Source organism: Marmota flaviventris, chromosome X, assembly GCF_047511675.1.
Source record: "Marmota flaviventris isolate mMarFla1 chromosome X, mMarFla1.hap1, whole genome shotgun sequence".
NCBI classification, from domain to species: Eukaryota; Metazoa; Chordata; class Mammalia; order Rodentia; family Sciuridae; genus Marmota; species Marmota flaviventris.
The window spans coordinates 101,863,257-101,887,518 of record NC_092518.1 but is presented as its reverse complement, the minus strand read 5'-3'; the positions used below and the strand labels follow the sequence as shown (position 1 = coordinate 101,887,518).

The following is a 24,262-nucleotide window of genomic DNA, read 5'->3' as shown; positions in this document are numbered from 1 at the left end:
CTAATAAATGAGATTAAAATACACATAACCTGCACTGTCATGCTTCACCGACTACTTAAAATTCGATTAAGCCAGACATGAAAATACCCCAATTTAATGTGTCCACATCAAATGTGAAAATCAATTGTCATTTGATTTGGTATTCTCTATACTGTAGGTATTCACTGTCACAAAATCACAATTCTACTTAATGAGTTAAAAGAGCTCTGAAATAATCTTTTAAGGGTTATTAATTTATCCATGTTAAGGAATAAGGTGATGTGAAAAGAATTTGGAAATTGAGAAATATATATACATTTGCAATATATGACAGTCCTCTTGAGCTAGGAGTCAATTTTAAGCTACATGTTCAAAGGGAACAAGACAAATATAAAACAATCTATAGTCACCACTGGTGAAAAAAAAAGGCAATGATTTAACCATTTTACAGATGTTATTTATAAGCAACAATTCTGGGACTCAAGAAATATATCAATAATACCTGAACCTCCGAAGCAAAAGAAAAGAGATTCTGTCTTCCATCTCCTCTACTGAGTTTGTTTAGCTGTTCTGTTTCTCTTCCATACTAAAATTTAAAAATATGCATGTAATATTAGTTCATTCATGTCCTTCAAAATAGTACTGATACAGCTCAAAAATACTCCATTCTTACTTTCCATTTAATTAATATGAATAAAGTATGATTGCTTAGCTAGGAGAGATGTATCACCATCACTATGACCCACACTTAGCTACAGATCTGCTTCTTTTACTTTCTATGAGCTTCTCCATAATACCAATAATATGGTTCATTCCATAATTCACATAAAAAGAAATCCAAGAGACTTTGAATGCATAAGAGAAACAAATGAGAAATCACAATATTTTACATATCCACAATGTTAGCTATGAAATATTATATACAATTCTGATTGCATCACGTTAGCAAACATAATGGGCTGTACAGACTCGAGAGAGGACACAATTATAATCTACAGAACCACAGAAAGCTAAGGTCAAGGGATCCTGAGTATACTCCTAGACTTTTGAGAAACAGTTTTGAAGTTTAAGAGTAGATTTAAATTGCCAAAAAAGAAACTTCTGAAATTGTTTGAATCAGCAATTGAGGAAGAGGAATGAGTACAAAATACACATAGGGTTGACAAGCATTTAAATGTATAAATGAGTCCTAGCTTTCTTACTTTCTTCTTTTTTCATTATTTATTATTATTATTATTATTATTGTTGTTGTTATTATTAATAATATTAATGATACTAGGTGGTGAACATAAGGGTGCTTTACCCTGAGCTACATCCTCAGCCCTTTGTTTTTTCTTTTGTGTGTGTGTGTGTTTTCTTGTTTTGTTTTTTATTTTTATTTTGAGAAAGGTTCTCTAAATTGCCCAGGCTGGTCTTGATCAAGTGATCCTCCAATTACAGGTGTGTGCCACCAAGCACAACCTAACTTTCTGTTGTATTATATAGAAAGTCCACAGAGAAAAGTGTGTATATGCGTGTGTGTGTGTGTGTGTGTGTATGTGTGTATGAAATGTGTGAGAGTGTGTGTTTGTATGTATGATAATCAACTCTATAATTTAAAACTAGTCCATTTCAAATTCCCAAAGGGAGAAAAAAATTAAAAATTAATAACATGATGTGTTAAGCTAGGCACAGTGGCACATGCCAAAATCCCAGCAACTCAGGAGATTGAGGTAGGAGGATCACAAGTTCCAGGTCAGACTCAGCATTTAGCAAGGTCCTAAGCAACTTAGTGAGACCCTGTCTCAAAACAAAAAAATAAAAAGGGGCTAGGGATGAGGTTCAGTGGTTAAGCATCCCTGGGTTCAATCCCAGATAACCCCCCAAAAAAAGATGTTAACAAAGTCTTTATCTGATGAAATTATTCATAGACATACATATTTACTTATAAAGAATATATAATTTTCACATGAAATGAATACATATAATTTATCAGATTAAATATCATGTGTATGATGTATATCATTAACCCCTTGAAAGAAGAATATTTTAGGAATGACATATAGTAATGGAATTGAATGTATCACACAGAGTATCACACAGTATATAAAATGATTGAAGGGGGTTGGAGTTGTGACTCAGTGGTAGAGTGCTCACTTAGCATGTGCGAGGCACTGGGTTCGATCCTCAGCACCACATAAAAATAAATAAGTAAAATAAAGGTATTGGGTCCAACTACATCTAAAAAATAAAAATATTTAAAAATAAGATATTCTTAAAAGAAACTTGGAAAATGTTCTTAAAAATTTAGTAGAGTCACAAAAAGCTGGTACTCCTTCCTGATGTCTAGAAAAAAAAATAAGATTTTCCAAACTGTCCACTTGACACTTATAAGGCCATCTTTAGCAATATAACTTTCTTTGACAATTGCTACCTGTTTCACCAATTTGCTGTGGTTTTTAACTTGGAAATGACATTGCCAAATGGAATCCAGTTTAAAACTTTAATAGCTAATCCTGTATTGTCTCAGTTGAAGGCAAGTTGCCATAAGGAAGATATACCTTCATCAGTTCCGGATGCATGCTTCTTTCCAAACTGGCCATGATGTTCTCAGCTTTTCCTTGGCTGCTAGTTTCATCATCTGCAAATTCATTAAAAGCAGATGTTCTAAACCATATAGACCATTACTAATCACTTAAGAGAAATATCTTATCTCTCCTACCCCATCCTCTCCTACTGGATTTATTGCAAAGAATTTTGATTATAAAAGCATAGGGAAAACTTTAATGGACTTTTGAAAATCTGCCATGAATTTCTTATCCTTTTTAGTCTGGTTATATTTCATGTGTCAGAGTCCATGCAACAACAACTCTTTAAAAAGTCTATCAACTTCTATAGTCACTTTTTTTTTTTTTAGTACCTTGGATTGAACTCAGGGGTGCTGGACGGACCACTGAGCTACATCCCCAGCCCTATTTTGTATTTTATCTTGAGACAGGGTCTCACTGAGTTGCTTAGTGACTCGCTTTTGCTGAGGCTGGCTTTGAACTCACAATCTTCCTGTCTCAGCCTCCTGAGCTGCTGGGATTACAGGCATGCATCATGGCACCCAGCTATAGTCACTTTTAATGAAGAAGCAGGTCATCCTTCAAGATTAAGAGTTCCATATTCACCCTACACAAAGGATATTCCCATGATTAAAGATAAGGGCTTTACCTCAGTAACGAATCATTTAAAAATTCTGACCTTGTGCTGTTTCTACTGTCTCCTTTTTTTCTTGCACTAAACTGTCAGTATTGATCTGAATAATCTTTTTCAAAGTTATCAACCATTCCTCCATTTCCTGCTCAGTTTCAGCAGCCAGATAATGGCTGTACTTATCTAACATCTTGAGTTCAAAAGCATGACGGCGCATTTTGGGACACTAGAGGGGGAGAAAAAGAAGATATGCATTCAGTTAGCTTAGCTGTCCTTTTAATATTAGATCTCATTTTTATTTCTTTTTATACAAATGCATCAATAATTTCATGAAATAATTGCTTCTTTCAGCAAGGATTAGATACTCCCAGACAATGTATCATACATTATCTGTTTTGTTCCCCCAGGGACTAAACACAGGGGTATATGCACAAATTATTTAACTTATGCCAACTTGAATAAATATTATCACTTAAAGCCTTTTGGCATCCTTCACATTTAGAAAGTTAAACTACGACCACAAAAACAAGCAAACATTTTACTAGTTCTACCCTGCTTAAAGTTTTTCTTGCATATTTATAATTTTCAAAATTAGCTCTTAAAAGTTAAACCTTAAATGTGACCTGAAATAAACACAATACTTATTTTAGATCACACCATAAAGTGTGTGATCTAAAATGAGACACTTAATACAGACATACAGACACTTAACACATAAACACAGACACTTAATTCATTTGAGCATGCATGATGTCAAATAATAGCACAAAAGAAGACCACAGTTAGCTCAAATCAAATTATGACTCTCAGTAAAATACATGGAAGGGGCCTATGCTGAATACTAGTATACAAGGAAAATAAAAGCCACCTCCTTTACTCAATATTCAACATGCTCTTTTACTTTACCACCTTTCCTGTTATGACAAAAGAAATGACATACTCCCTCCACCCAAATGCCTCAGTACTCAAGAAAGGTTTATTAATAAATAATTTTGCACAGCATGGTCAGTATTCAAGAAGAAACCAATAAAGTTCTTCCTCCTCATCTTCAAAGCATAGGAAAAACAAGTCATAAAGACTTATATATTTCAAACTCTTTTGAAGAAAGAATCAAAAATAGTTGATTGTAGGACTACAAAAAAAGGTTAATTCAGACTAGGATCAATTGAGGAAATCCAGAAATTGTGCATTCTTTTTTCAGTTAAATAATAAAGCTTTAATTATATGTTTAAGAAGCACCTTTGGGTTGAGAATGTATAGCTCAGTAGTAGAGCACTGGCTTAGTGTGGTCAAAGGCAGCCCTGGGTTCCATCCCCAATGCCACGCACAAAAAACAAAAACAAATAAACACCTTCTATTTAACAAAGATGTTTATACTTTTTAAAAGTGCTTTGAATTTTTATTTTATTTTTATAGTTGCTGATGGACCTTTATTTTGTTTGTTTATATGTGGTGCTGAGGATCAAACCGAATACCTCACACACGCCAGGCAAGCGCTCTACCACTGAGCCCCAGCCCCATCCCCCATTTTAGTTTTAAAAATTAAGGTTCTGGTAAACCAAGGACACTAACCTGACATCTCTTGCCTCCTAATCAGCTCAGTGCTCCTTATAGTCCACTGTGCCACCCTGGCTCTGTTATAATGGCTCCTCTCAGTCAGTTGAACTTCCTATTTGAATAATCTCTCTCCCTCTTTTCCCACCCTGTCTTTGTCTATGCCTCCTTAGTAATTCAAATCAACAAACATTTGTTAAGTCCTTCTGGTGTGCATGGCCCTATTAATTATTACAGGAGATAGAGAAGCAAATAAGACATGGTCCTTGTAATACAAAAAGGAACGTTCAGAATGAATCTCAAATTAAGAGTGGGATTCATTTAAACGATAGAGGAAAAACCAAAGTGGTAGCATGAGGGAGGTGGAGCTTAGTTTTGTTTGGTGGGCATAAGAGTGAGGAAGGAAATATAAAACATTTCACAGTAGAAGTGGCATTTAAGCTAAGCTTCAAAAGATAAAAAAGTTGAAACTAGAACAGAAGGGGACTGTATATAGCAAGAAGAAAAAAAATGTAAGGAAAACCACATATACATGCCACTCCATGGAGTGCACAGCCTGGTGTGACCAGAACCCAGACTCTCTAAGAGGGTGCAGGGAAGATGAGGCTAGGAAAGAGGGTAGGGACAAGTCACTGTAGACCTTGAATGTCATGTGAAGAGCTTCAGATCTCCCTTTGTAAGGCAGTAAATCAAGAGCCAAAAGTTTTTGAGAAGACAAGTCAAGGACCATATCTATGTCTCAGAAGATGGGGCCAGAGCAGGACAACAAAACAGGAGGCAAGAAAGCAGGACTCTATGCCAGAGGATACAAGGGAGAACCAGACAAAGGGCAGTGCAAACTGAAAAAAGAAATTCAAGAGGCACTTTTGAGACAGATACAAAAGAACTTCATCAACTTTGAAATGAGCAAGACTAGGGCACTGAAGAGGATTCTCAGGTTTCTAGCATGGAGGTACTATTAACCAAGAGGGGAAAATGCAGAGGTTTTTAATAGATAACATACTTTAAAAAAGAAAATTACCTTGTTAGCCTTACCTGAACAACATCAATGCAGGCATCCAGGTAGATACAACCTTTAGATTCTTTTGAATTTTTCTCATCTTTATAGGAATTGAGAATATATGAACCATCAGGAAGTTGAGTCAAGTAAAAATACCTTCTCTTGAATACCTATATGGGAAAAAAAAAACAGGAATGAGGGGCTAAGGTTGTGGCTCAGTGATAGAGTGCTTACCTCACACTGTGAAGCACTGAGTTTGATCTCTAGCACCACATAAAAATAAATAAATAAACAAAATAAAAGTATTGTGTCCATTTACAACTAAAAAAATATTTAAAAAGAAAACCAGCAATGATACCCTCGTCCTCATACACATTGCATTTGGCCAGGTTCTTTGAACTAAAACCCTTAAAGGGCTTCCTAGGCATTGTATCTGGACAATCAAACAACCATGAGAGCTTGTTAAGAATTACATTTTTTTTAAAACTGGGTATTGAACCCAGAGGTACTTTACCATTGAGCTATATCCCCAGCCCTTTTGTTATTATTATTATTATTTTTAATTTTGAGGCAGGGTCTCTCCAGGTTTCCAAGGTTGGCCTCAAATTTGTGATCCTCCTCCCTCAGCCTTCCAAGTCTCTGGGATTACAGGCATGTGCCACCATACTAAAACTTCATTCTTTTCTTTCTTTAAGATGGAGAGTGTCGATTCAAGTAATTTGCTCTCAGATAACCAAACATCTAGAGAAGAATTATCAATATTTAATACTTAGCTGGGCTTGATGGCACATACCTGTAATCCCAATGGACTGGGAGGCGAAGGCAGGAGGATTGCAATTTCAAAGTGAGCCTCAACAAAAGTGAGGGATTAAACAACTCCAATGAGACCCTATCTCTAAGTAAAATACAAAATAGTGCTGGGGACGTTGCTCAGTGGTGGAGTGCCCCTGAGTTCAATCCTCAGTACCACCCCAACCAAGAAAAAAAATTTATAAAGCATCTGAATCACTGACCCTTTCACTATGGTATATTTTCCCCCATTTAATTGGAAACCATGATTGGATCCTTTTAATTTGTTTTATTCACTACAAATCTAAGTTTATACACATACACACTTCATATTTACATTTTATTTGTATATCTTACTGCACTCATCTATGTTGTTCCAAGGCCCCCACTGCTCAAAGTCTAGCTTCTAGTGCACAGAGATATCCATTGCCTACCACTTGCTGTTGAATGCCCTGAATGCTGAGATTTGAATCAGCAGGCCCAATGGGACCTTGCAATTTGTTTGGAATTAGGAATTCTGAACAGTTAAAGAGTAATCTGCTACTACAACTCACAGAAAAGCCCATAGGAATGAGGAAAGGGAGGAAGACTGATTCCTTCCTTCTATCTGTCTACTCTCCCCTAAAAACAGAGTCCTGGAAGCTGATTAATGGGGTGAGAAAAGGAATTAGGAGCTTTCTGGTGAATCTAGAAGTAACAAACTACAGACTGTGGTAAGCATTTATCATAGTGAAAGGTAGAACTGATTCCAGTTTCAATTCCCCAGGATAATGGACCTAAAATCACTTCAGGATGGGAGTAGAAACAAAGACTGAAAAATTGACTCCTGGTGAATATGGGGGATATGCTTTCCTGTACATCTTGTCTTACTCACAAAACTTGGCTGGAAGATTTAAGCTTGCCATTTTTCAATCAGCCATTTGATTTTCCGGTATGATCCCTGACTATTTTAAGGACTTTAATAATGAAAAGACTATTATTTGGCAAGGTCATTTCTGCAAACTACTTAACTTCTGGCAAAGTATTTGAAGCATCAACAACTTGTTTCTCTATAATATGAGCAAGCAAAATATATATTAAGGGACATTTCCTTTTAGATAAACCAGTTTAAAAAGAAAATGTTTGTGCCTACTACTTTGACTAGTTTAAATATCATCGATTTTTTTTTAAATAAATGGCAAAAACACATCAGTGTATGAGGAACACCAACAGGTTACAGACAGATAAATGCTATAGCTTCTATTTGTGGGATTAGCCATGTGGCCTAAATGGTTATCAATAGAAAGGAGATTGAGCAAAAAAATATGAACTTGCATTTCTAATTAAGTAAATATTACTGTATTAAGATACAAATGAGGGGCTGGGGATATAGTTCAGTTAGTAGAGTGCTTGCGTCACATGAATATGGCCCTGGATTCAATCCCCAGCACCACACAAAAAAAGGATCTGGGCAGAGTGGCACACACCTGTAATCCCAGCAGCTCAGGAGGCTGAGGCAGAAGGATCCCAAGTTCAAAGCCAGCCTCAGTAAAAGTGAGGCATTAAGCAACTCAGTGAGACCCTGTCTCTAAATAAAATACAAAATAGGGCTAGGGATGTGGCTCAGTGGCTGAGTGCCCCTAAATTCAATCCCCCAGACCTTCCCCATCCCCCCCAAAAGATCCAAAGGGCTGGGGATATAGCTCAGTTGGTACAGTGCTTGCTTCACATGCACAAGGCCCTGGGTTCAATCCCCAGTACACCACTAAGAAAAGAAAAGAAAAAAAGAAATGCCTCTTTATGGGGAATGGGGTTGTGGCTCAGAGTTGGAGTGCTCGCCTACCATGCATGAGGCACTGGGTTCAATCCTCAGCACCACATAAATGTAAAATAAAGATATTGTGTCCACCTATAACTAAAAAAAAACAAATATTAAAAAAAGATCCAAAGGATCAAACGTATGTTTGGTGTATGTTTCTATCTTTCATGTATTTATAGACAACTTGAGTATGCTTTATATAAAATATTTTGGACCAAAGTGTTTCATATCCTGGAGTACTTTTATAAATGAGTTTAACACTTGAATACCCCTAATCCAAAAATCAAAAACCCATTGGGTTTAGGATCAGGAGTGCTCAATATGTGTCTCATATAGATGTGAGAATACATACATATGTTCTCATATTTAATTAATCTTTGTTTTAGTTTATTATAAGAAATCTACATTCATACATAAGGAAAATGTTAGTCATAATGGTGATTATATACGTTTTCTTATTTTCATGACAATGGTTTATATGTTATTACAATGATAGAAGCAGAAGACCCAAAATTACATATTGAGCTCATTTTCTTTCATGCCAAGCTCATTTCACCTGAATAAATTCATTGAGCATTTATTCTGTGCAAAACATTGCTTTGTAAAAGTTACCACAATAATTATGTTTGACAAAAACTTAGATATATTTTTCAGGCAAAAATTAATATTAAAAAATATAACCCAATTAGAATTTGAATTATGATCAAATCTGAAACTCAAAGTCCATAACCTTCAGTGATACAACTGGAAGAACCACTTGTAGAATCCATAGCCAATAACAAAGAGGGGGCAAAAGAAGTTAAAATACAGAGCAAAACATTTGTGGCCCAGAGTCAAATTACAGTTTGTGAATTTTTTTGTCATGTACAGCTGCCTCACCAAGCAAAGAAGTTTCTCAGCAGTTGCCTCTTCCAATATTAGCAAAGCACATCATTATGATAAAGATGCAAAGAGATGTAAAATTACAGTAAATCACTTCCTGTATCATTCCAATTACATTTGTTTATTGACCTTTTTTTTTTTTTTTTTTTTTTGCAGTACTAGGGACTGAATGTGTGGTCTCACACATGCTAGGTAAGCACTCTACCACTGAACCACCTCCCCAGCCCCACAATTAGGTTTGAATATGACACTGAGGTAGGTAGCTCATGAATCTGAGGATACAGCATAATGCCTGAAAGGCCACTTGGAAAGAGAAGAGGCCTGAAATTCTTATGATCTTGATTCTCAGCCAGGGTGCCCTATTAATCAGCAGTGAAACTGTCCTCCAAGCTCGCTTCTCTCAAGTATCCTCATTTGTAAAATGATGAGATCATTTTTTTTCATGATCAAAAATTATTTCACTGAACTTGAACAAATAACATAGCAGCCTTCCTAGACTGGGAGACACCCACCCTAAATGATTGCTCATGCACCAGAAGCACATGGTTTTCACAGTAAGGAATAGTTGCTTATTTGTTATGTTTTAAGTACTAGGGATTGAACTCAGGGCAGCTCTATCATTAAGCTATACTCTGTTTTGATTTTTTTGAGACAGGGTCTCAGCTTTGTTATCCAGGCTAGCCTTGAACTTCTGGATTCAAGTAATCGTCCTGCCTCAGCCTCCCAAGTACCTGAAACTATAGGAATGTGTCACTATACCTGGCTTAGGAATTATTTTTTAAGACATCTCTATGTAGATGGCAGAAAGATCAATAGAGGGAAGGGAGCAGTGGGTGGGGAAAGAGAAGGGGAAGAAAAAGTACTGGGGGGGGGGGCTGGAGTTGTGGCTCAGCATGTGTGAGGCCCTGGGTTCAATCCTCAGCACCATATAAAGATGAACAAATAAAATAAAGGTATTGTGTTCAATTACAATGAAAAAATAAATATAAAGAAGTACTAGGGTCAGAATTAGAATGAGATGTATTCCATGCTTGTAGAACTATGTCAAAGTGGATTCTATGGTCATGAATAACTAAAAAGGATCAATAAATTAAATTTAATTTAATTAAAAAAGAATTCTCCATGTAGAAATCAGACTCTGCCCCAACAACAGATTGGAAGGACTCTTAAAATGTTTTCTTATTCCCAAATTCTATGATAAATGTTGGCTTTCAACTTTTGGGAAGCTTGAAAAGGTGCCCTTTTCAAAGAGAGGGGTATCCTAAATCTCTCATATGGAACTTAAAGGGAAATTGGACACATAATTTCCTGATATGTATTTTTTTTTAATTTCTAAGATACAGCTATTTAGAATACAGTTCTACATTATTTTTACATTTTAGAAAGAAGACAGGTATTAAAAATGATTGCTATGGAGACTAGTGGTAATTATTCTGTAGCATACCTTTCATCCTTAGGTCTCAAGTACTTTGTAACCAGTAACTATTCTTTTAACCTTACTTGTGGATAAGTATCATTAACCATATTTTACCTAACAGCAAACTGAAGACCAAGAGCACATTTAAGTTCACACAGCCAAGTCACTGATAGAACTGGAATCAGAATCATATGACAGCCACAAACAGAGAATCTTGCTTCAACCCCCCAATGGCATGGTCAGAATGAGATCTAAAATGTGGAGAGTAGGAGTAAGAAAGGAAGGGGAGAGGTGGATCAATGGTTAAATATAAGTAATAAGTTTAGGCATGCTATTTCAAAATAAGGTGACTAAAAGTAACAGCAATGTACTGTAAATTTCCAAAAGCTAAAAGAAAGAATTTTGAAAGTTTTTACCCAAAAGTAATGGTAAATGTTTGAAGAGGTAGATGTGTTTAACTGATTTAAACATCACACATCGTAGACACATATAGAAACATCACATTACCCCATTACTATGTACATTTTTTAAACATTTTTAGTTGTATGTGGAAACAATAACCCTTTATTTTATTTTTATGTGATGCTGAGGATTGAACCCAGTACCTCATGCATGCTAGGTGAGCACTCTACCACTACTCCACAACTCCAGCCCACTATGTATATTTTTATGTACTAGTTAAAATTTTTAAATAAAATCTTCACCATAACCTGCCTTTGTGCACTGTACATGATCTGGTCTCAGCTTACTTCTTAAGAGTTTATTTCTAATCATACTGCTCCAGCTATACTGGCTTATCTGCTGTGCCTCAAACATCCCAAGCAAGCTCCTTTGGGCCTTTTTACTTCCTGTTCCCTTGGCCTGGGATCCTCTTCCCTGGTATCTCCACATGGTTCACTCTTACTTCTTTCAGGTCTTTGCTTAAAACTCACCTCTACTGAGATGCCTTCTATGAGCACCTGGTTTCACTACAGCATTCTGTTTTTTCATATTGTGATCTCTAACCAAATACTCCTTATTCATCTCTTTTAAATTTACTACTTTTTTCTAGACCAGAAAGGTCCATATTTCATCCACGGCTGTGAGTCCACAGCAATGCCTGAACTCAATGAGATTTTGCAAAATGAAATAAATAATGAGTAATTCATCCTACAGCAGATTCTCCAGGGGTTTCATCCAAGAGAATGGTATTTCTCCATAGCACCCATATTCTTCTTTCTTCTCCTTCATGCTTTTATTATTTCATAGACAGTGAACACAGCTGATAGCTGACAATTCCTCACCCTTACTCAGTGAGGAACCTGAATCTTGAAAAGTGCCCCACTCAGATCACCAGAAGAATAAAATAGGGAGGAAGCCAAAGGAGAATATTTTCTGGGATTAGGTGCCGCCAAATCTCGCAAAGGCCCTGATCTGTTTGGATAACAACCTCTTGAACCCTGTCTGGAATAGGAACAAAAAGACCTCTTGTTGGGGCTGGGATTATGGCTCAGTGGTAGAGAGCTTGCCTAGCATGGTGTGAGGCACTGGGTTTGATCCTCAGCACCACATAAAAATAAATAAATAAAGGTATTTTTTTTAAAGACCTCTTTTTCAGCTGCATCAAAGATGGAAGAAAGGCATGAAGTTAGAGTACCAACTATCCTCAGAGTAGAAAAATCTTTTTATCATCTTACATAACAAATCTCAAGAGAGCTTACCTGTGTTGTGTTACCTAGAGAGTGACTACGAATTGCTAAATTATGTGAACCAGAAACCCTAAGAAAGGATGCTTCAAAGGTGAAGAGGCAGAGTAGGTGAACCAGGAGCCATGTGGAAATGGGACAGGGAAAGCTACTTGACTAATGTCTTAGAACAGAATGGCAGGGATAGCAAGGAAAAGGAGAAAGCAAGAGAGCAACAAACATGCTGGGTCTCACATTGTTCCAAGCAAAGATGAAAGAAACAGTGGGAAGAAAATCACAAGACTTACAACAACTGAGCTGCAGTTAATTATACCCGAATGTCAGGAACTTTGTTCTGCAGAAGAACCCCTACCACTAGGTTGGCAAGCTAATACAATCATTTATCTCTCTCCATCATATCATTTTACATTCTTACCAAGTTTTAATATATTATGTAGTTCCAGCCTATGGGAAATGGGGTAAAAAATGAAATAGCTTTAATAATTTTACCATATCTGGGCATTAGAGACTTTTAAAACCATGTAATCTAGCCCAATGCTTAGTAAAAAGGGTCTAACAATCATCCTTCTCATTGAGAAGACATTATTTTTTCAGATTTTTTAAAAGATATTTATTTTTTAGTTTTAGGTGGACATAATATCTTTATTTTACATTTATGTGGTACTGAGGCTCAAATCCAGTGCCTCATGCATGGTAGGCGAACACTCTACCACTGAGCCACAATCCCAGCCCCCAGATTTTTTTTAACATTAATTTTTTAGAAGTAGTTAGACACAATACCTTTATTTTATTTATATTTTTATGTGGTACCAAGGATGGAACGAACCTAGGGCCTCACATGTGGTAGACAAGTGCTCTACCGCTAAGCCATAATCCCAGCCCCCTCAGATTTATTTCAGAACGTCATCACTCTGCTCAAATTTTCAATGATATCAATTCCTCACATGATGCAGGTTCACATGTCAGATCTGGGCATTCAAGGCCCTGCTGCAATACTACTAATAATATAAAATAACAATTGCTAACATGTACTGAGTCTTTGTCTTAGTCTCTGGCTAAGTGTTTTTCTCATATCATTTAATCCTCATAATAATTTTGTGGTTGTTACTATTATCACCTCCATTTTAGGAAGAGAAACTGAAGCAAAGGAAGATACCAAAGGATCAAACAAATTTTATCTCCCATGGCTACCCATCTTCACATAACCCAACTGCCCTCTATATGATGCCTCCACATCCACCTTCTCCTTTCCTTTATTTTGTTATTTTATTTAGAGATAGGGTCTCGCTAAATTGCCTAGGGCTTCACTACGTTGCTGAGGCTGGCTTTGAACTCTCGATCCTCCTTCCTCAGCCTCCTGAGCCTCTGGCATTACAAGCTTGTGCCACCATGCTCAGTAATCATCTTCTCTGATCTGATTCCATTCCTTCAAGCCCTCTCCTTCCTTAGAAAGCCTTTCCTGACCCCAGATCACAGTAGTCTGAACTTCTATAGCACATGGTCTCTGTACCACCTTTAAACAATTAATTAGTTTTATTGTGTGTCTCACCTTCCCCAAAAGGTCTTAAGATTTATACATGATACTTCTATTTTCCACAATACCAACACCTTGGACTAAAAAGGCATTTGATATCCATTTGGTGATGAACTTGTTGATTCTTTTTTTAAATTATATATTTATTGTGATTTGTTATATACGATGGCAGAATGTAATTCATTTCATATTACACATATAGAGCACAATGATTGTACACAAAGTATTTTCACACCATTCGTGTCTTCATATATGTACTTAGGGTAATTATGTCCAACTCATTCCACCATTATTCCTACCCCCTGCCCCCTCTCTTCCCCTCCCTCTCCTTTGCCCTATCTAAAGTTCCTCCCATGCTCCACCCCCCATCACCATTATGAGTCAGCATGCTCATATCAAAGAAAACATTGGCCTTTGGTTTTTATGGGATTGGCTTGCTTAACTTAGCCTTATCTTCTCCAACTCCATCCATTTACCTGCAAATGCCATGGTTTTATTCTCTTTTAATGCTGAGTAATGTTCTATTGTGTATATATGCCACAGTTTCTTTATCCATTCATCTACTGAAAGGCATCTAGGTTGGTTCCACAGTTTAGCTATTGTGAATTGTGCTGCTATAAACATTGATGTGGCTGTGTCTCTGTAGTATGCTGTTTTTAAGTCCTTTGGGTGTAAACAGAGGAGTGGGATAACTGGGTCAAATGGTGGTTCCATTCCAAATTTTCCATTCTTAATAGGAAAAAGCTCATAGGGAACCATCTGATAAATGGTTTTTGAACAGTGATCAATGAATGAGGGAAAACAAAACATAAAAAAACTAATTAGTGAGAAATCCCTTACCTGTAGTAAATGATAAATAAACTGTTTTGTTATCTCTAAGGGTTTGATATGACCTATCAAAAGTAAAAGAATTTTCTCTCCCTTTTTTTCTAATACACATAGTGATGTTGACTTCTCAACAATTATGCTAATATTGTATGTGCTTTCTTAGGTAAAATCCTGTTTTGATTTGTTACTCTCCCACTGCAGAGGAGAACAACCCTCCTTTAACAGTCAAAGAGTAATTAAGAACTTTTGGACTCTGGATATATAACAAATGGCTCTCTTTTATGAAAATAAAAGAAAGGGCACCAGAAGTGAGTCATACATCAAGCAGTTGAACTTGCAACCCTGATAACATACCAACAAGGCACTTCAACATTTAATTGCTGAGAATGGGGAGGAGGGAACTAGAGGAATGTGATCAAGTTGAGCCAAGAAGATGCATAAAGGTGGGTGTCCCAGGGGTTAGCCAAGAATGTGCAACAATTTTTTAAAAATGAAAATGAAAAACCAATCTCAAGATCAAATTCTTCCTTAATCCATATATATCCCTAAGGGAAAAACATAGTTCTAAATACCAGAGGAAGGTCATTTCCAATATCATAGCTATTTAGTCCTCATTAAATTATTTCACTGATATGGAAAGTTGAATAAAGCACAGATGACTCTAGCAGCTACTTGGGAAAGAGAATATAAATGAAAAGGTTTCTCTTAAGACTGGAGTTTCTGCCTAAGTGATCATCTGTTCTCTATATATCTTACACTTTCTCTCCAATGTTTATCCAGGAATTGAAGTGGGGCAGTGGGGTGCATTGCCATTAACTTAAAACTACAAATTGGGAAAATTAATCACTATGATAAGACTTATCCTGTTGTAACATGAATAACACACAAAAAGGGCAATTTGCAAGGGCTGAATAAAATAAGACACTGCACCCGGAGCTTTTCCAAGAGCTGCATTAGGCCAGCATCCTTTTCCGTGAAAGAAAGTGTTCAGGCACCAAGCATTCTGACTTGTGGAGGGAGGCCTAGTGTTAGCAGCTCTCTTGTAGTCTGGCTTTTACAGTGCTCATTTCTCAGTCAATAAATGGGGTTACTCAGCAAGAACTTTTGGGAAAAGAAGGACAATGGTGCTCAGTATAGCTGAATAATTGACCAGACCTGAGAAAAAGGTATATTTGAAAAAAATGCCATTATTTTTTTTTACAGGTCAGTCCCCTGATACCCCCACACACACACTTTCTCCTGGAGCCCATAACCATCAACTTGAAAGTTTTTGTAACACTCTGTGGCAGGTACCTTAAGGAGGTTCAACTTTCTAAAGCAGCCCATATACAAATACTTTGCCTACATTATTTATATTGCATTATAGGCCACATGTTTGCTTTCTCAACAGATTTAAAGTGGGAGTTTTTTGATTCCTTTTAATCAACTTTACTTTGCTGAGTCACTTCAGATCCTCATTTTTTCATTTTATTTTTGCACCTTCTCTCCTGATTCTATTTGTCTCTTTCATGCCATTACATTCCCTTAATTCTGACAGTTAAAATGTCCAGGAACTTTGAATTTGTTTATAAAAACAGTTTGAGATTGGTCCTATATAATTTTGGGGGGTGGGGGACAGAAAAGGGCTCCTCATATTGCTAAGAATGGCCTCAAGCTAACAATCCTCCTGCTCTAGCCTCCTGAGTAGCTGGATAGCATCATGCCCCAGCTTACATGTTTTGAAATTCAGAATTTGGTGGGGGGAATTAAACACACTGAGTCACATCCTGAGCCCTACTTACCTATCTATTTTTGGTAGGGGATTGAACCCAGGGGTGCTTAACCACTGAGACAGTCCCAGCCCTTTTTATATTTTTAGAGACAGGGTCTTTCTGAGTTGGTTAGGGCCTTGCTAAGTTCCTGAGGCTGGCTTTGAACTCCTGATCCTCCTGCCTCAGCCTTCCTGGCCGCAGGGATTATAGGTCTGTACCACCTGGCCCAACTAGAAATTTTTAAATGAATAAGGAAACTAAAATATACAGCTCACTCTAAGAGGGACCAAGCTGCCTTGCTTTCATTCCCTTTCAACCTCAAAGGCATAGAACCACAGTGCATTAAGGAGACTCAGATAAAATACAAAAGAAGAAATATGGCTTCCTTGGGCTGTTACATGCCTATGAGTCATGATTAACATCCAGATCCTACTGCAGCAACTTACTGTTAGTCTGCTGTGAATTTGTAGGAACTCTCAAAGCTTGGATTTTCCAGTAAGAAAACGTTCTTCACTCTCAACTCTGCCAGCTTTGGTCCTGTTGTGCTGGTTTCTAAAGCTTCTCACCAGTTTGAGGTGAAGGTCCCAGCAGGTAGGAGACTCTGGCTACACCAAGGATAAACCTGCTTCCAGCATCAGGAAAATTACTCAGATAATAGCACACCTGAGTCATCTTCCCATTTGCTTATGAGAGTTGTTAATATTCTTCTTTCAAAGATTGTCATGGTAGAAATTTCCTTTTGGCATGTCTCAAACTTTGTGTGCCCTTTGCTTCCATTCTGCCTCTGCTTGCCCAACAGTCAAAGAGCTGGGTCAGTGGCTCACCCACTAGTATGTTTAACTTCTCTACTATGCCTAAACCAATCTAGTCTTGAAGCAGGAAGAACTAATATGACTCCTCACCCTGCTCCAGGGTATGTGTGGGTACAAACTTTAGTCCCTTAGTATTCCTTGTCAGGATTCCAAGTTAAATTCTGACAACTGTAAAATCGTTACTCATTTCTAATACTTTGCCACATATCCTCCCTTATCTTCTATTTATACAGAAATAAAAAGTGGTAAAATTAGGAAAGTAAATACTTCAAATTCTAATTCGGATAATTTTGAACTCAGAGCTCAATTCCTATAGGAAAAAGCAACGTTGGCAAAACTCCCTCAGAAGGTTGGGCTGGATCTTCCCCTCATGCCCATTCTACCTGTGACAAACCTGAAATATAATACTATTGCTTTGGCTTAGAGGGTGAAAGGATCTCTGTTTATCTCCCAGAAATCCAAATGAAGATCTATAATACATATGGAAAAGCGTAGAGATAAATGAGATCCATAACCAGAGATGATTCCCAAAACTTATTATGACCTTCTTATTGCAAAATATACCCTATTATTTTTGTTCAAAGCTGTGTTGCCTCTGTGACCAAATTGGTTGATTCTCCTTTTCTTTCCTTTGCCTATTATTTTATCATAAACAAGTGTTTTATGATAAATTCAATGTGTTTATGAATTATATCTTGTACACACACAAAAAGAAATAACTGGCTAAGGCCAAGTGTGGTGGTGCACAACTATAATCCCAAGTCGGGAGGCTGAGGAAGCAGGATGACCACAAGTTCAAAGCCAGCCTTAGGAATTTAGTGAGGCCCTAGGCAACTCAGTGAGACCCTGTCTCAAAATTAAAAAAAAAAAAAATGGAGTGGATGAGGCTAAGTGATAAGGCATCCCTGGACTCAATCCCCGTGCCAAAAAACAAAAAGAAAGAAGTGGTCAAAATATAAGCAGCTAGGGATAAAAAGAAGCAATGTAAAGAGCCCAGCTCTACAGTGAAAAAAAAAACAATAATTAGCTAGAGACAAGTAGCAGTTGTCCACTTCAACTGGGCTATGTGGTCACCAGGTTGCCTTAGATCCACCGTCCACTCTATGAATTTATGGTTCCTGTGTGGTCCCTCTAAGTGCTACATTTTTCAGGCTTGGGGACAGATAGTGCAGAAGCTGAACAATCAGTCTTGGACTAACTGACTATATTAGATTTGTATTGCTATTATAACAATTACTACAAACTTGGTGGCTTAAAACAACTCAGATTTTTTAAGGGGTGGGGTTACCAGGGATTAAACTCAGGGGCACTCGACCACTGAGCCACATCCCCAGCCCCATTTTGTATTTTATTTAGAGACAGGGTCTCACTGAGTTGCATTAGTGCCTCATTTTTGCTGACACAGGCTTTGAACTGCGATCTGCCTGTGTCAGCCGCCTGACCTGGTGGGATTACAGGTGTGCGCCACTGTGGCTGGCAAAACAACTCAGATTTTGTAGATTATGAGGCCAACAAGGATCTCACTGGGTTAAAATCAAGGTAAAGGAGAAACCATTTCCACTTCCTTGCCTTTTCTGGCTTATAGAGGCTACCTTACTTCTTGATCTGTGACTCCTTTCTCTATCTTCAAAGCCAACTACGTAGCATCTCTCTTTCACCCTGTTTCTGTTCTTTTATCTCTTTCCCCTTATTTCCTTTCTTGCCTCCTTCTTCAGTGAACTGGTAATTTTAATTCTTTTTTTTTTTTGGTGGTGGTGCTGGGGATTGAACCCAGGGACTTATGCATGCAAGGCAAGCACTGCACCAACTGAGCTCTATCCCCAGCCCCTTAATTCACTTTTGGGAACATGTAACATGTAAGAGAACATTGACAGGGTCTGGGGATTGGGACATGGACATCTTTGGGGGTTCATCGGTCTCCTTCCAAATCATTCAATCAGTTATTTCCCCAAATTATGAAAGCAGATATAAAGCATGTACATATTTACAGGAAATTGGACTTTTGTTTAAAATACATGGGCTTCTAAAAAAGCTGCGTGTAAAGCAAATTATAATTCAAAGTTATTAGAGAAATGATTTAAAGAATACTGTGGTGAATAATTTGGTAAGTATATTACTTTCCAAATGTCTTGTTTTATGAATCTAAATGCAGTATATTTACTTAGCATCGGGCTAAACCTTAAGTATGGGTAAAGTATTTGAATGTTTTAAGGCTGTTTGGGGGGAGTGGAGTCAAAAACTATAGAACTCAGAAATACAGTCAGATAGGAGGAATAATTTCTAACGTTCAATTGCATAGTAATTACAGTTCACAACAATTAATTGTATATTTCAAGATAGCCAGTAGAGATTTTGAATGTTTCTAACAAAAAAATGGTGATAGATGTGCAATTACACGACCCCTATGCATTGTATATGTGCACTGAAATGTCAATTGTATCCCATAAATATATACAATAATTATGTATCACTATTTTTTTTAATTGTACAACTATTTTCTGACAATCTTTACAGAATTATAATAACCTTCACACATGCATTTCTGAACCTGATAACTCTGGTAGAAGATATATGATAATGAAGACTTGGGGCTCACTCCACTAGTAAGCATGATAGTGTACTAGTTAAGAACAGAGGCTGGCATCCAGCAGCTAGCAACCATGGGCCATGGCCATTCGGGGGATAGCCTGGCTCCTGTGTATCACCTCCACTGCCCTGGGTGGCCCACGCCACCCACTGCTCCTCACCGAGAGCTGGCAGCCTGCTTCAGAACCCAGGCCAGGGCCTGGGCAGCAGTGTCGGCATTGAGCAGCTAAGAAGATAAGGTAAAAGTTCACTTTATAAACAGTGATGGTGTAACACTAACAACCAATGGAAAAATTGGTGATTCTCTGCTAGATGTCGTGGTTGAAAATAATCTAGATGTTGATGGTTTTAGTATCTGAGAGGGAACTTTGGCTTGCTCCACTTGTCACCTCATGGTTAAAGATCACATATGAGAGGTTAGACACAATCATTGATGACGAGAACTACATGCTCGATTTGTCTTATGAACTCACAGATCATAGTTGGGCTGCCAAATCTGTTTGACCAAATCTATGGATAATATGACTGTTCAAGTACCCGAGGCAGTGGCTGATGCCAGACAATCTATTGGTGTTGGCAGGAATTCCCAAACTACGATAACAAGAAATATTTTCATGAAATTTTACCTATTTTTATAATTCTTAATATAACTAAATGAGAACATGGCTGAATGGATTTATTATTATGTCTAGCTTTACCATTTTACTTCACTTTGTGTAACTACTAAATTTTATAGTATTAAATATATGCAATTTTTACTTTGGTTAAATTATAAAAGTATCAGTCAAATATTAGAAAATAGCTGATAATAATAAATATCTTATATATTTTGCCTTGTTTGTGATTAGTTACTTCAGCAAAATGTTACTACATAATCTTACGACTGCTTATTTAGAAGGCAGGTTAAGAAAAGGTAAGATTACCCCTGCTTAATGTGGGTGAAGGCAGAGATTTAAAATGGCTTCTCCAGGGTGTATAACCAACTAGAAAATTTGTACTAGAACCTGCATCTTATTATTTTAGGTTAGTTTTATGTTCAGATTGATACTGGAAAATTATGAACATCTTACTTTTAGCACTAATTAAATGTAAATGTGTGTGAAAAAAATATTCACTGAACTGCTTAATTTCTAAGATAGCTATTAACTTTATAAATAAATATTTCAAAATCGATTCAGTGAGAATTGTTTAGTATGAACTTAGACATTATGACACTGTCAAGTTTGATGCCTGTTCTGACTAAACCAGGAGAACAAACTAAAATTAGACATCAAAAAATTTAAAAAAAGGGTAGAGGCTCGGGGACTGGGAAGGGGCCTGGGGGAGGGAGAAAAGAGAAGAGGGTTCAGAAGATAGATGATCGATACACAATATAAGCATGTATGGAAATGTCACAGTGATATGTAGTAATTTGTTCAATTCATATGTGTTAATAAAAACAAAGAGTAGAGGCTCTGGCATCAGATTACTTGATTCAAACCCCACCTCTAAAAATGTGGAACTGGGTGATCTTGGTTAAATTATTATATTTCCCTACACCTCACTCACCACTTGTAAACTAAAAATGATAATAGCATCTATTTGGTGGGGCCACCATGAGGTCAAAACACTCAGTATGGATTCCTGACACACCACACGTAAGTCCTCAATAAACAGGTCCTTTCTCGCTCTCCCCATTTATACTGGAGATTGAACCCAGGAGTGCTCTACCACTGAGCTATATTCCTAGCCCTTTTTTATTTTGAGATAGGATCTCACTAAGTTGCTAAGGCTGGTCTCAAACTTGCCATTCTCCTGCCTCTGCCTCCAGAATTGCTGAAATTACAGGCGAGCACTAAGGACTTTGCTTAGGGGAAGAAGATATACAGGAAGCATCATACAATTTGGATTCATTATCTTCAGGGCTTGAAAATGAAAGTGAGAACTGGACATGACTACTAAAAGAAAAGCAGCAGGAAAAATAGTAAATTAAGTTAAAATTTGAGTCTTCCCTTGATAGACACCCATGGTTTCTGCTTGCAGGCTATTTGAAAGATAGAATGACCTTTAATACTTAATGGAAGTGTGAATCATCCTCAACAAACCACATGATCTTACATTGAATATCTGAAAGAACAGTTATATTTGGTATCAGGCAATAATTTGTTTTTCTGTTCAGAACCTTCAAGAAGCTTGTTAGTTTTCCCTTTGGATTTTAATGGCTCTTCACAGCCTCCTGAACAAAAGCCAACCTCACATCCAAGGAATTCAAGCCTCTGTGTAATTTTTCCCTCTTCAATGTTTCCACTTTTGTCTCATACAAACCTCTTCCACAACTCAATATTGTAGCCAAAATACAAAACTTTCTAGTTAGGCTATTCTGACCACCTTAAAGTACTATACTATATAAGAGTTAATTTGGTATATTTCTTACCCAATCTGTAGGCCACTGGAGACCAGAAACACCCATCTTAGATATTCATGTATTTTCGCACAGTGACAGGAATTTAATAAGCGCCTACTTAATATTGCTAAACAAATGGATTACCGTATCCTTCCACTCATTAAATTCATTGCTATATGTAAATCTCTGATATGCCTTTTTTGCAAAGCTATTTTCTTCAATCAACTGATAGTCTCCTTCTTAAACTTTCTGATTCAGAAGATAATGATATTATACTTCTTTTTTTCCATGGCAGGGAGATGTACTGGGGATTGAACCCAGGAGCACTCTACCACTGTGCTACATCCCCAGTCTTTTCTATTTTATTATTTTGAGATAGGGTCTCACTGAGTTTCTGAGGGTCTTACTAAGATGATGAGGTTGGCCTCAAATTTGCTGTCCTCCTGCCTCAGTCTCCCAAGTCACTGCAATTATAGGCATGTGCCACTGTGCCCAGCTTTAAAAAGTTACACTTCTGAGGTTTATCCTGAAGTTTTGGATTTCTAAAACTCCATACATCTATGAGAATTCTCTCACTAAAGTTTTTTGCAGGGCTAGGGCTCACTGTAAAATAAACACTTTCCAGACACAATACTTATGCCAATATACTTAGTAAGGTGGAATAATATAATAAGTATTTCCTACCTTCATGGTAACTGTGATGGTGCTATTTACATTTGCTTTATGCAACCAGCCTTGTTTTATCACACCACCCTTCTGAGAGCATAAGGAAGATGAGTCCTGAAATAGAGCAAAAGCCATCAGTAAAACAGCAGCCGGTCAGCCAACACTGGGGAGTGGGCACAAAGCTAGGCCCTATCCCCATTTCCTAATTAAAGCAAAGCCCTTCCCTCCCCTGTAAATATTTAAGAGTTGTGACTATAAAATGAAAGACCCTGTACTGTGCACACAGGAGGCAATCAATAATTACTGCATGGTACCAGACCCTCTTCTATGAAAGCCTTCTGAGTTATGCAAACGGTCAAATTGTACCTCAAAATGTCAGACATCCAAGCCATCTGTCCCAAGAGAGATATATTAGGCAGGAGAGTCCAGATGAATCACCATACCACATGCCCAACACAAGAACAATTCCATGATTATCCCACAGGTGGGGGAAACATGTCTGTATACAAATCACAGCCCATTTCACATGAATTTTTTTCTCCTCAGCCCATTTGGAAATACAACATTATTTTTTTAATTAAAGACATTAATTAGTTTGAAAGCTAGCCACAGAGAATTCAAAAATCAACTCCTTCCAGCATCTTTTCTCGATTCCCTTTGGAATCCTTTTCAGCAGCAATGACTTTAAAGAAATCAGTACAGTTACCCTCATCATTACCTCATCTTTTTCACAGTCCTCATCAATTTCAAATACATGATTAGGAATCTTTTCTGGTCTCAGAGATTTGCTGAAAATTCAAGAGAATTATCTTAGACACTGAATAGAATAGAGCAAAATCAACAATAGATGAATAGGGGGCTGTGGCTGTGGCTCAGTGGTAGAACAGTCGCCTAGCATGTGCAAGGCACTGGGTTCGATCTTCAGCACCACATAAAAATAAACAAATAAAGGTGTTGTGTTCAATTATATATATATATATATATATATATATATATATATATATATATATATATGTGTGTGTGTGTGTATGTATATATATATATATATATAACACAATAGATGAATAAAAGTGAGAGAAGTAGCCTTCTTTTTTTCACCAATAAGAAAATGCCAAGACATCAGGAAGAGAAATACTTTTATCCTTTCCAAACACAGTAAACTTACGTTTTTTTGCTTGTTTATTTGGTGCTGGCCTCATGCATGCTGGGCAAGTGATCTACCACTGAGGCAGACCCCCACCTCTGCATTTACTTTTAAAAAATTATTAACACATGTTAATTGTACAATTAATGAGTATCTTCAGACAACTGCATTACTTTTTTACCCAGGGCACTTTCCCAAGGAGTTACATTCCCAGTCCTTATTGGTTTTTTTATTTTGAGACTGGGTCTCACTAAGTTGCTAAGGCTGGCCTCAAACT

At 37.2% G+C, this 24,262-nt stretch overlaps 1 protein-coding gene across 3 annotated transcripts in view; it reads right to left on the bottom strand.

Annotated features, from left to right (window-relative positions):
* The window catches only part of Dock11 (dedicator of cytokinesis 11), a 185,815-nt gene that overhangs the window by 113,088 nt on the left and 48,465 nt on the right, over positions 1-24,262 (bottom strand). For all 3 annotated transcript variants that reach the window (XM_071606715.1, XM_027930845.2, XM_071606716.1), the window contains exons 5-10: positions 23,560-23,629; positions 22,860-22,955; positions 5,746-5,880; positions 3,205-3,382; positions 2,520-2,599; positions 482-565 (exon numbers count right to left, since the gene is read on the bottom strand). In XM_071606715.1, the coding sequence (XP_071462816.1) occupies positions 482-565; positions 2,520-2,599; positions 3,205-3,382; positions 5,746-5,880; positions 22,860-22,955; positions 23,560-23,629 (643 nt within the window). The remainder of the gene's footprint in view (positions 1-481; positions 566-2,519; positions 2,600-3,204; positions 3,383-5,745; positions 5,881-22,859; positions 22,956-23,559; positions 23,630-24,262) is intronic.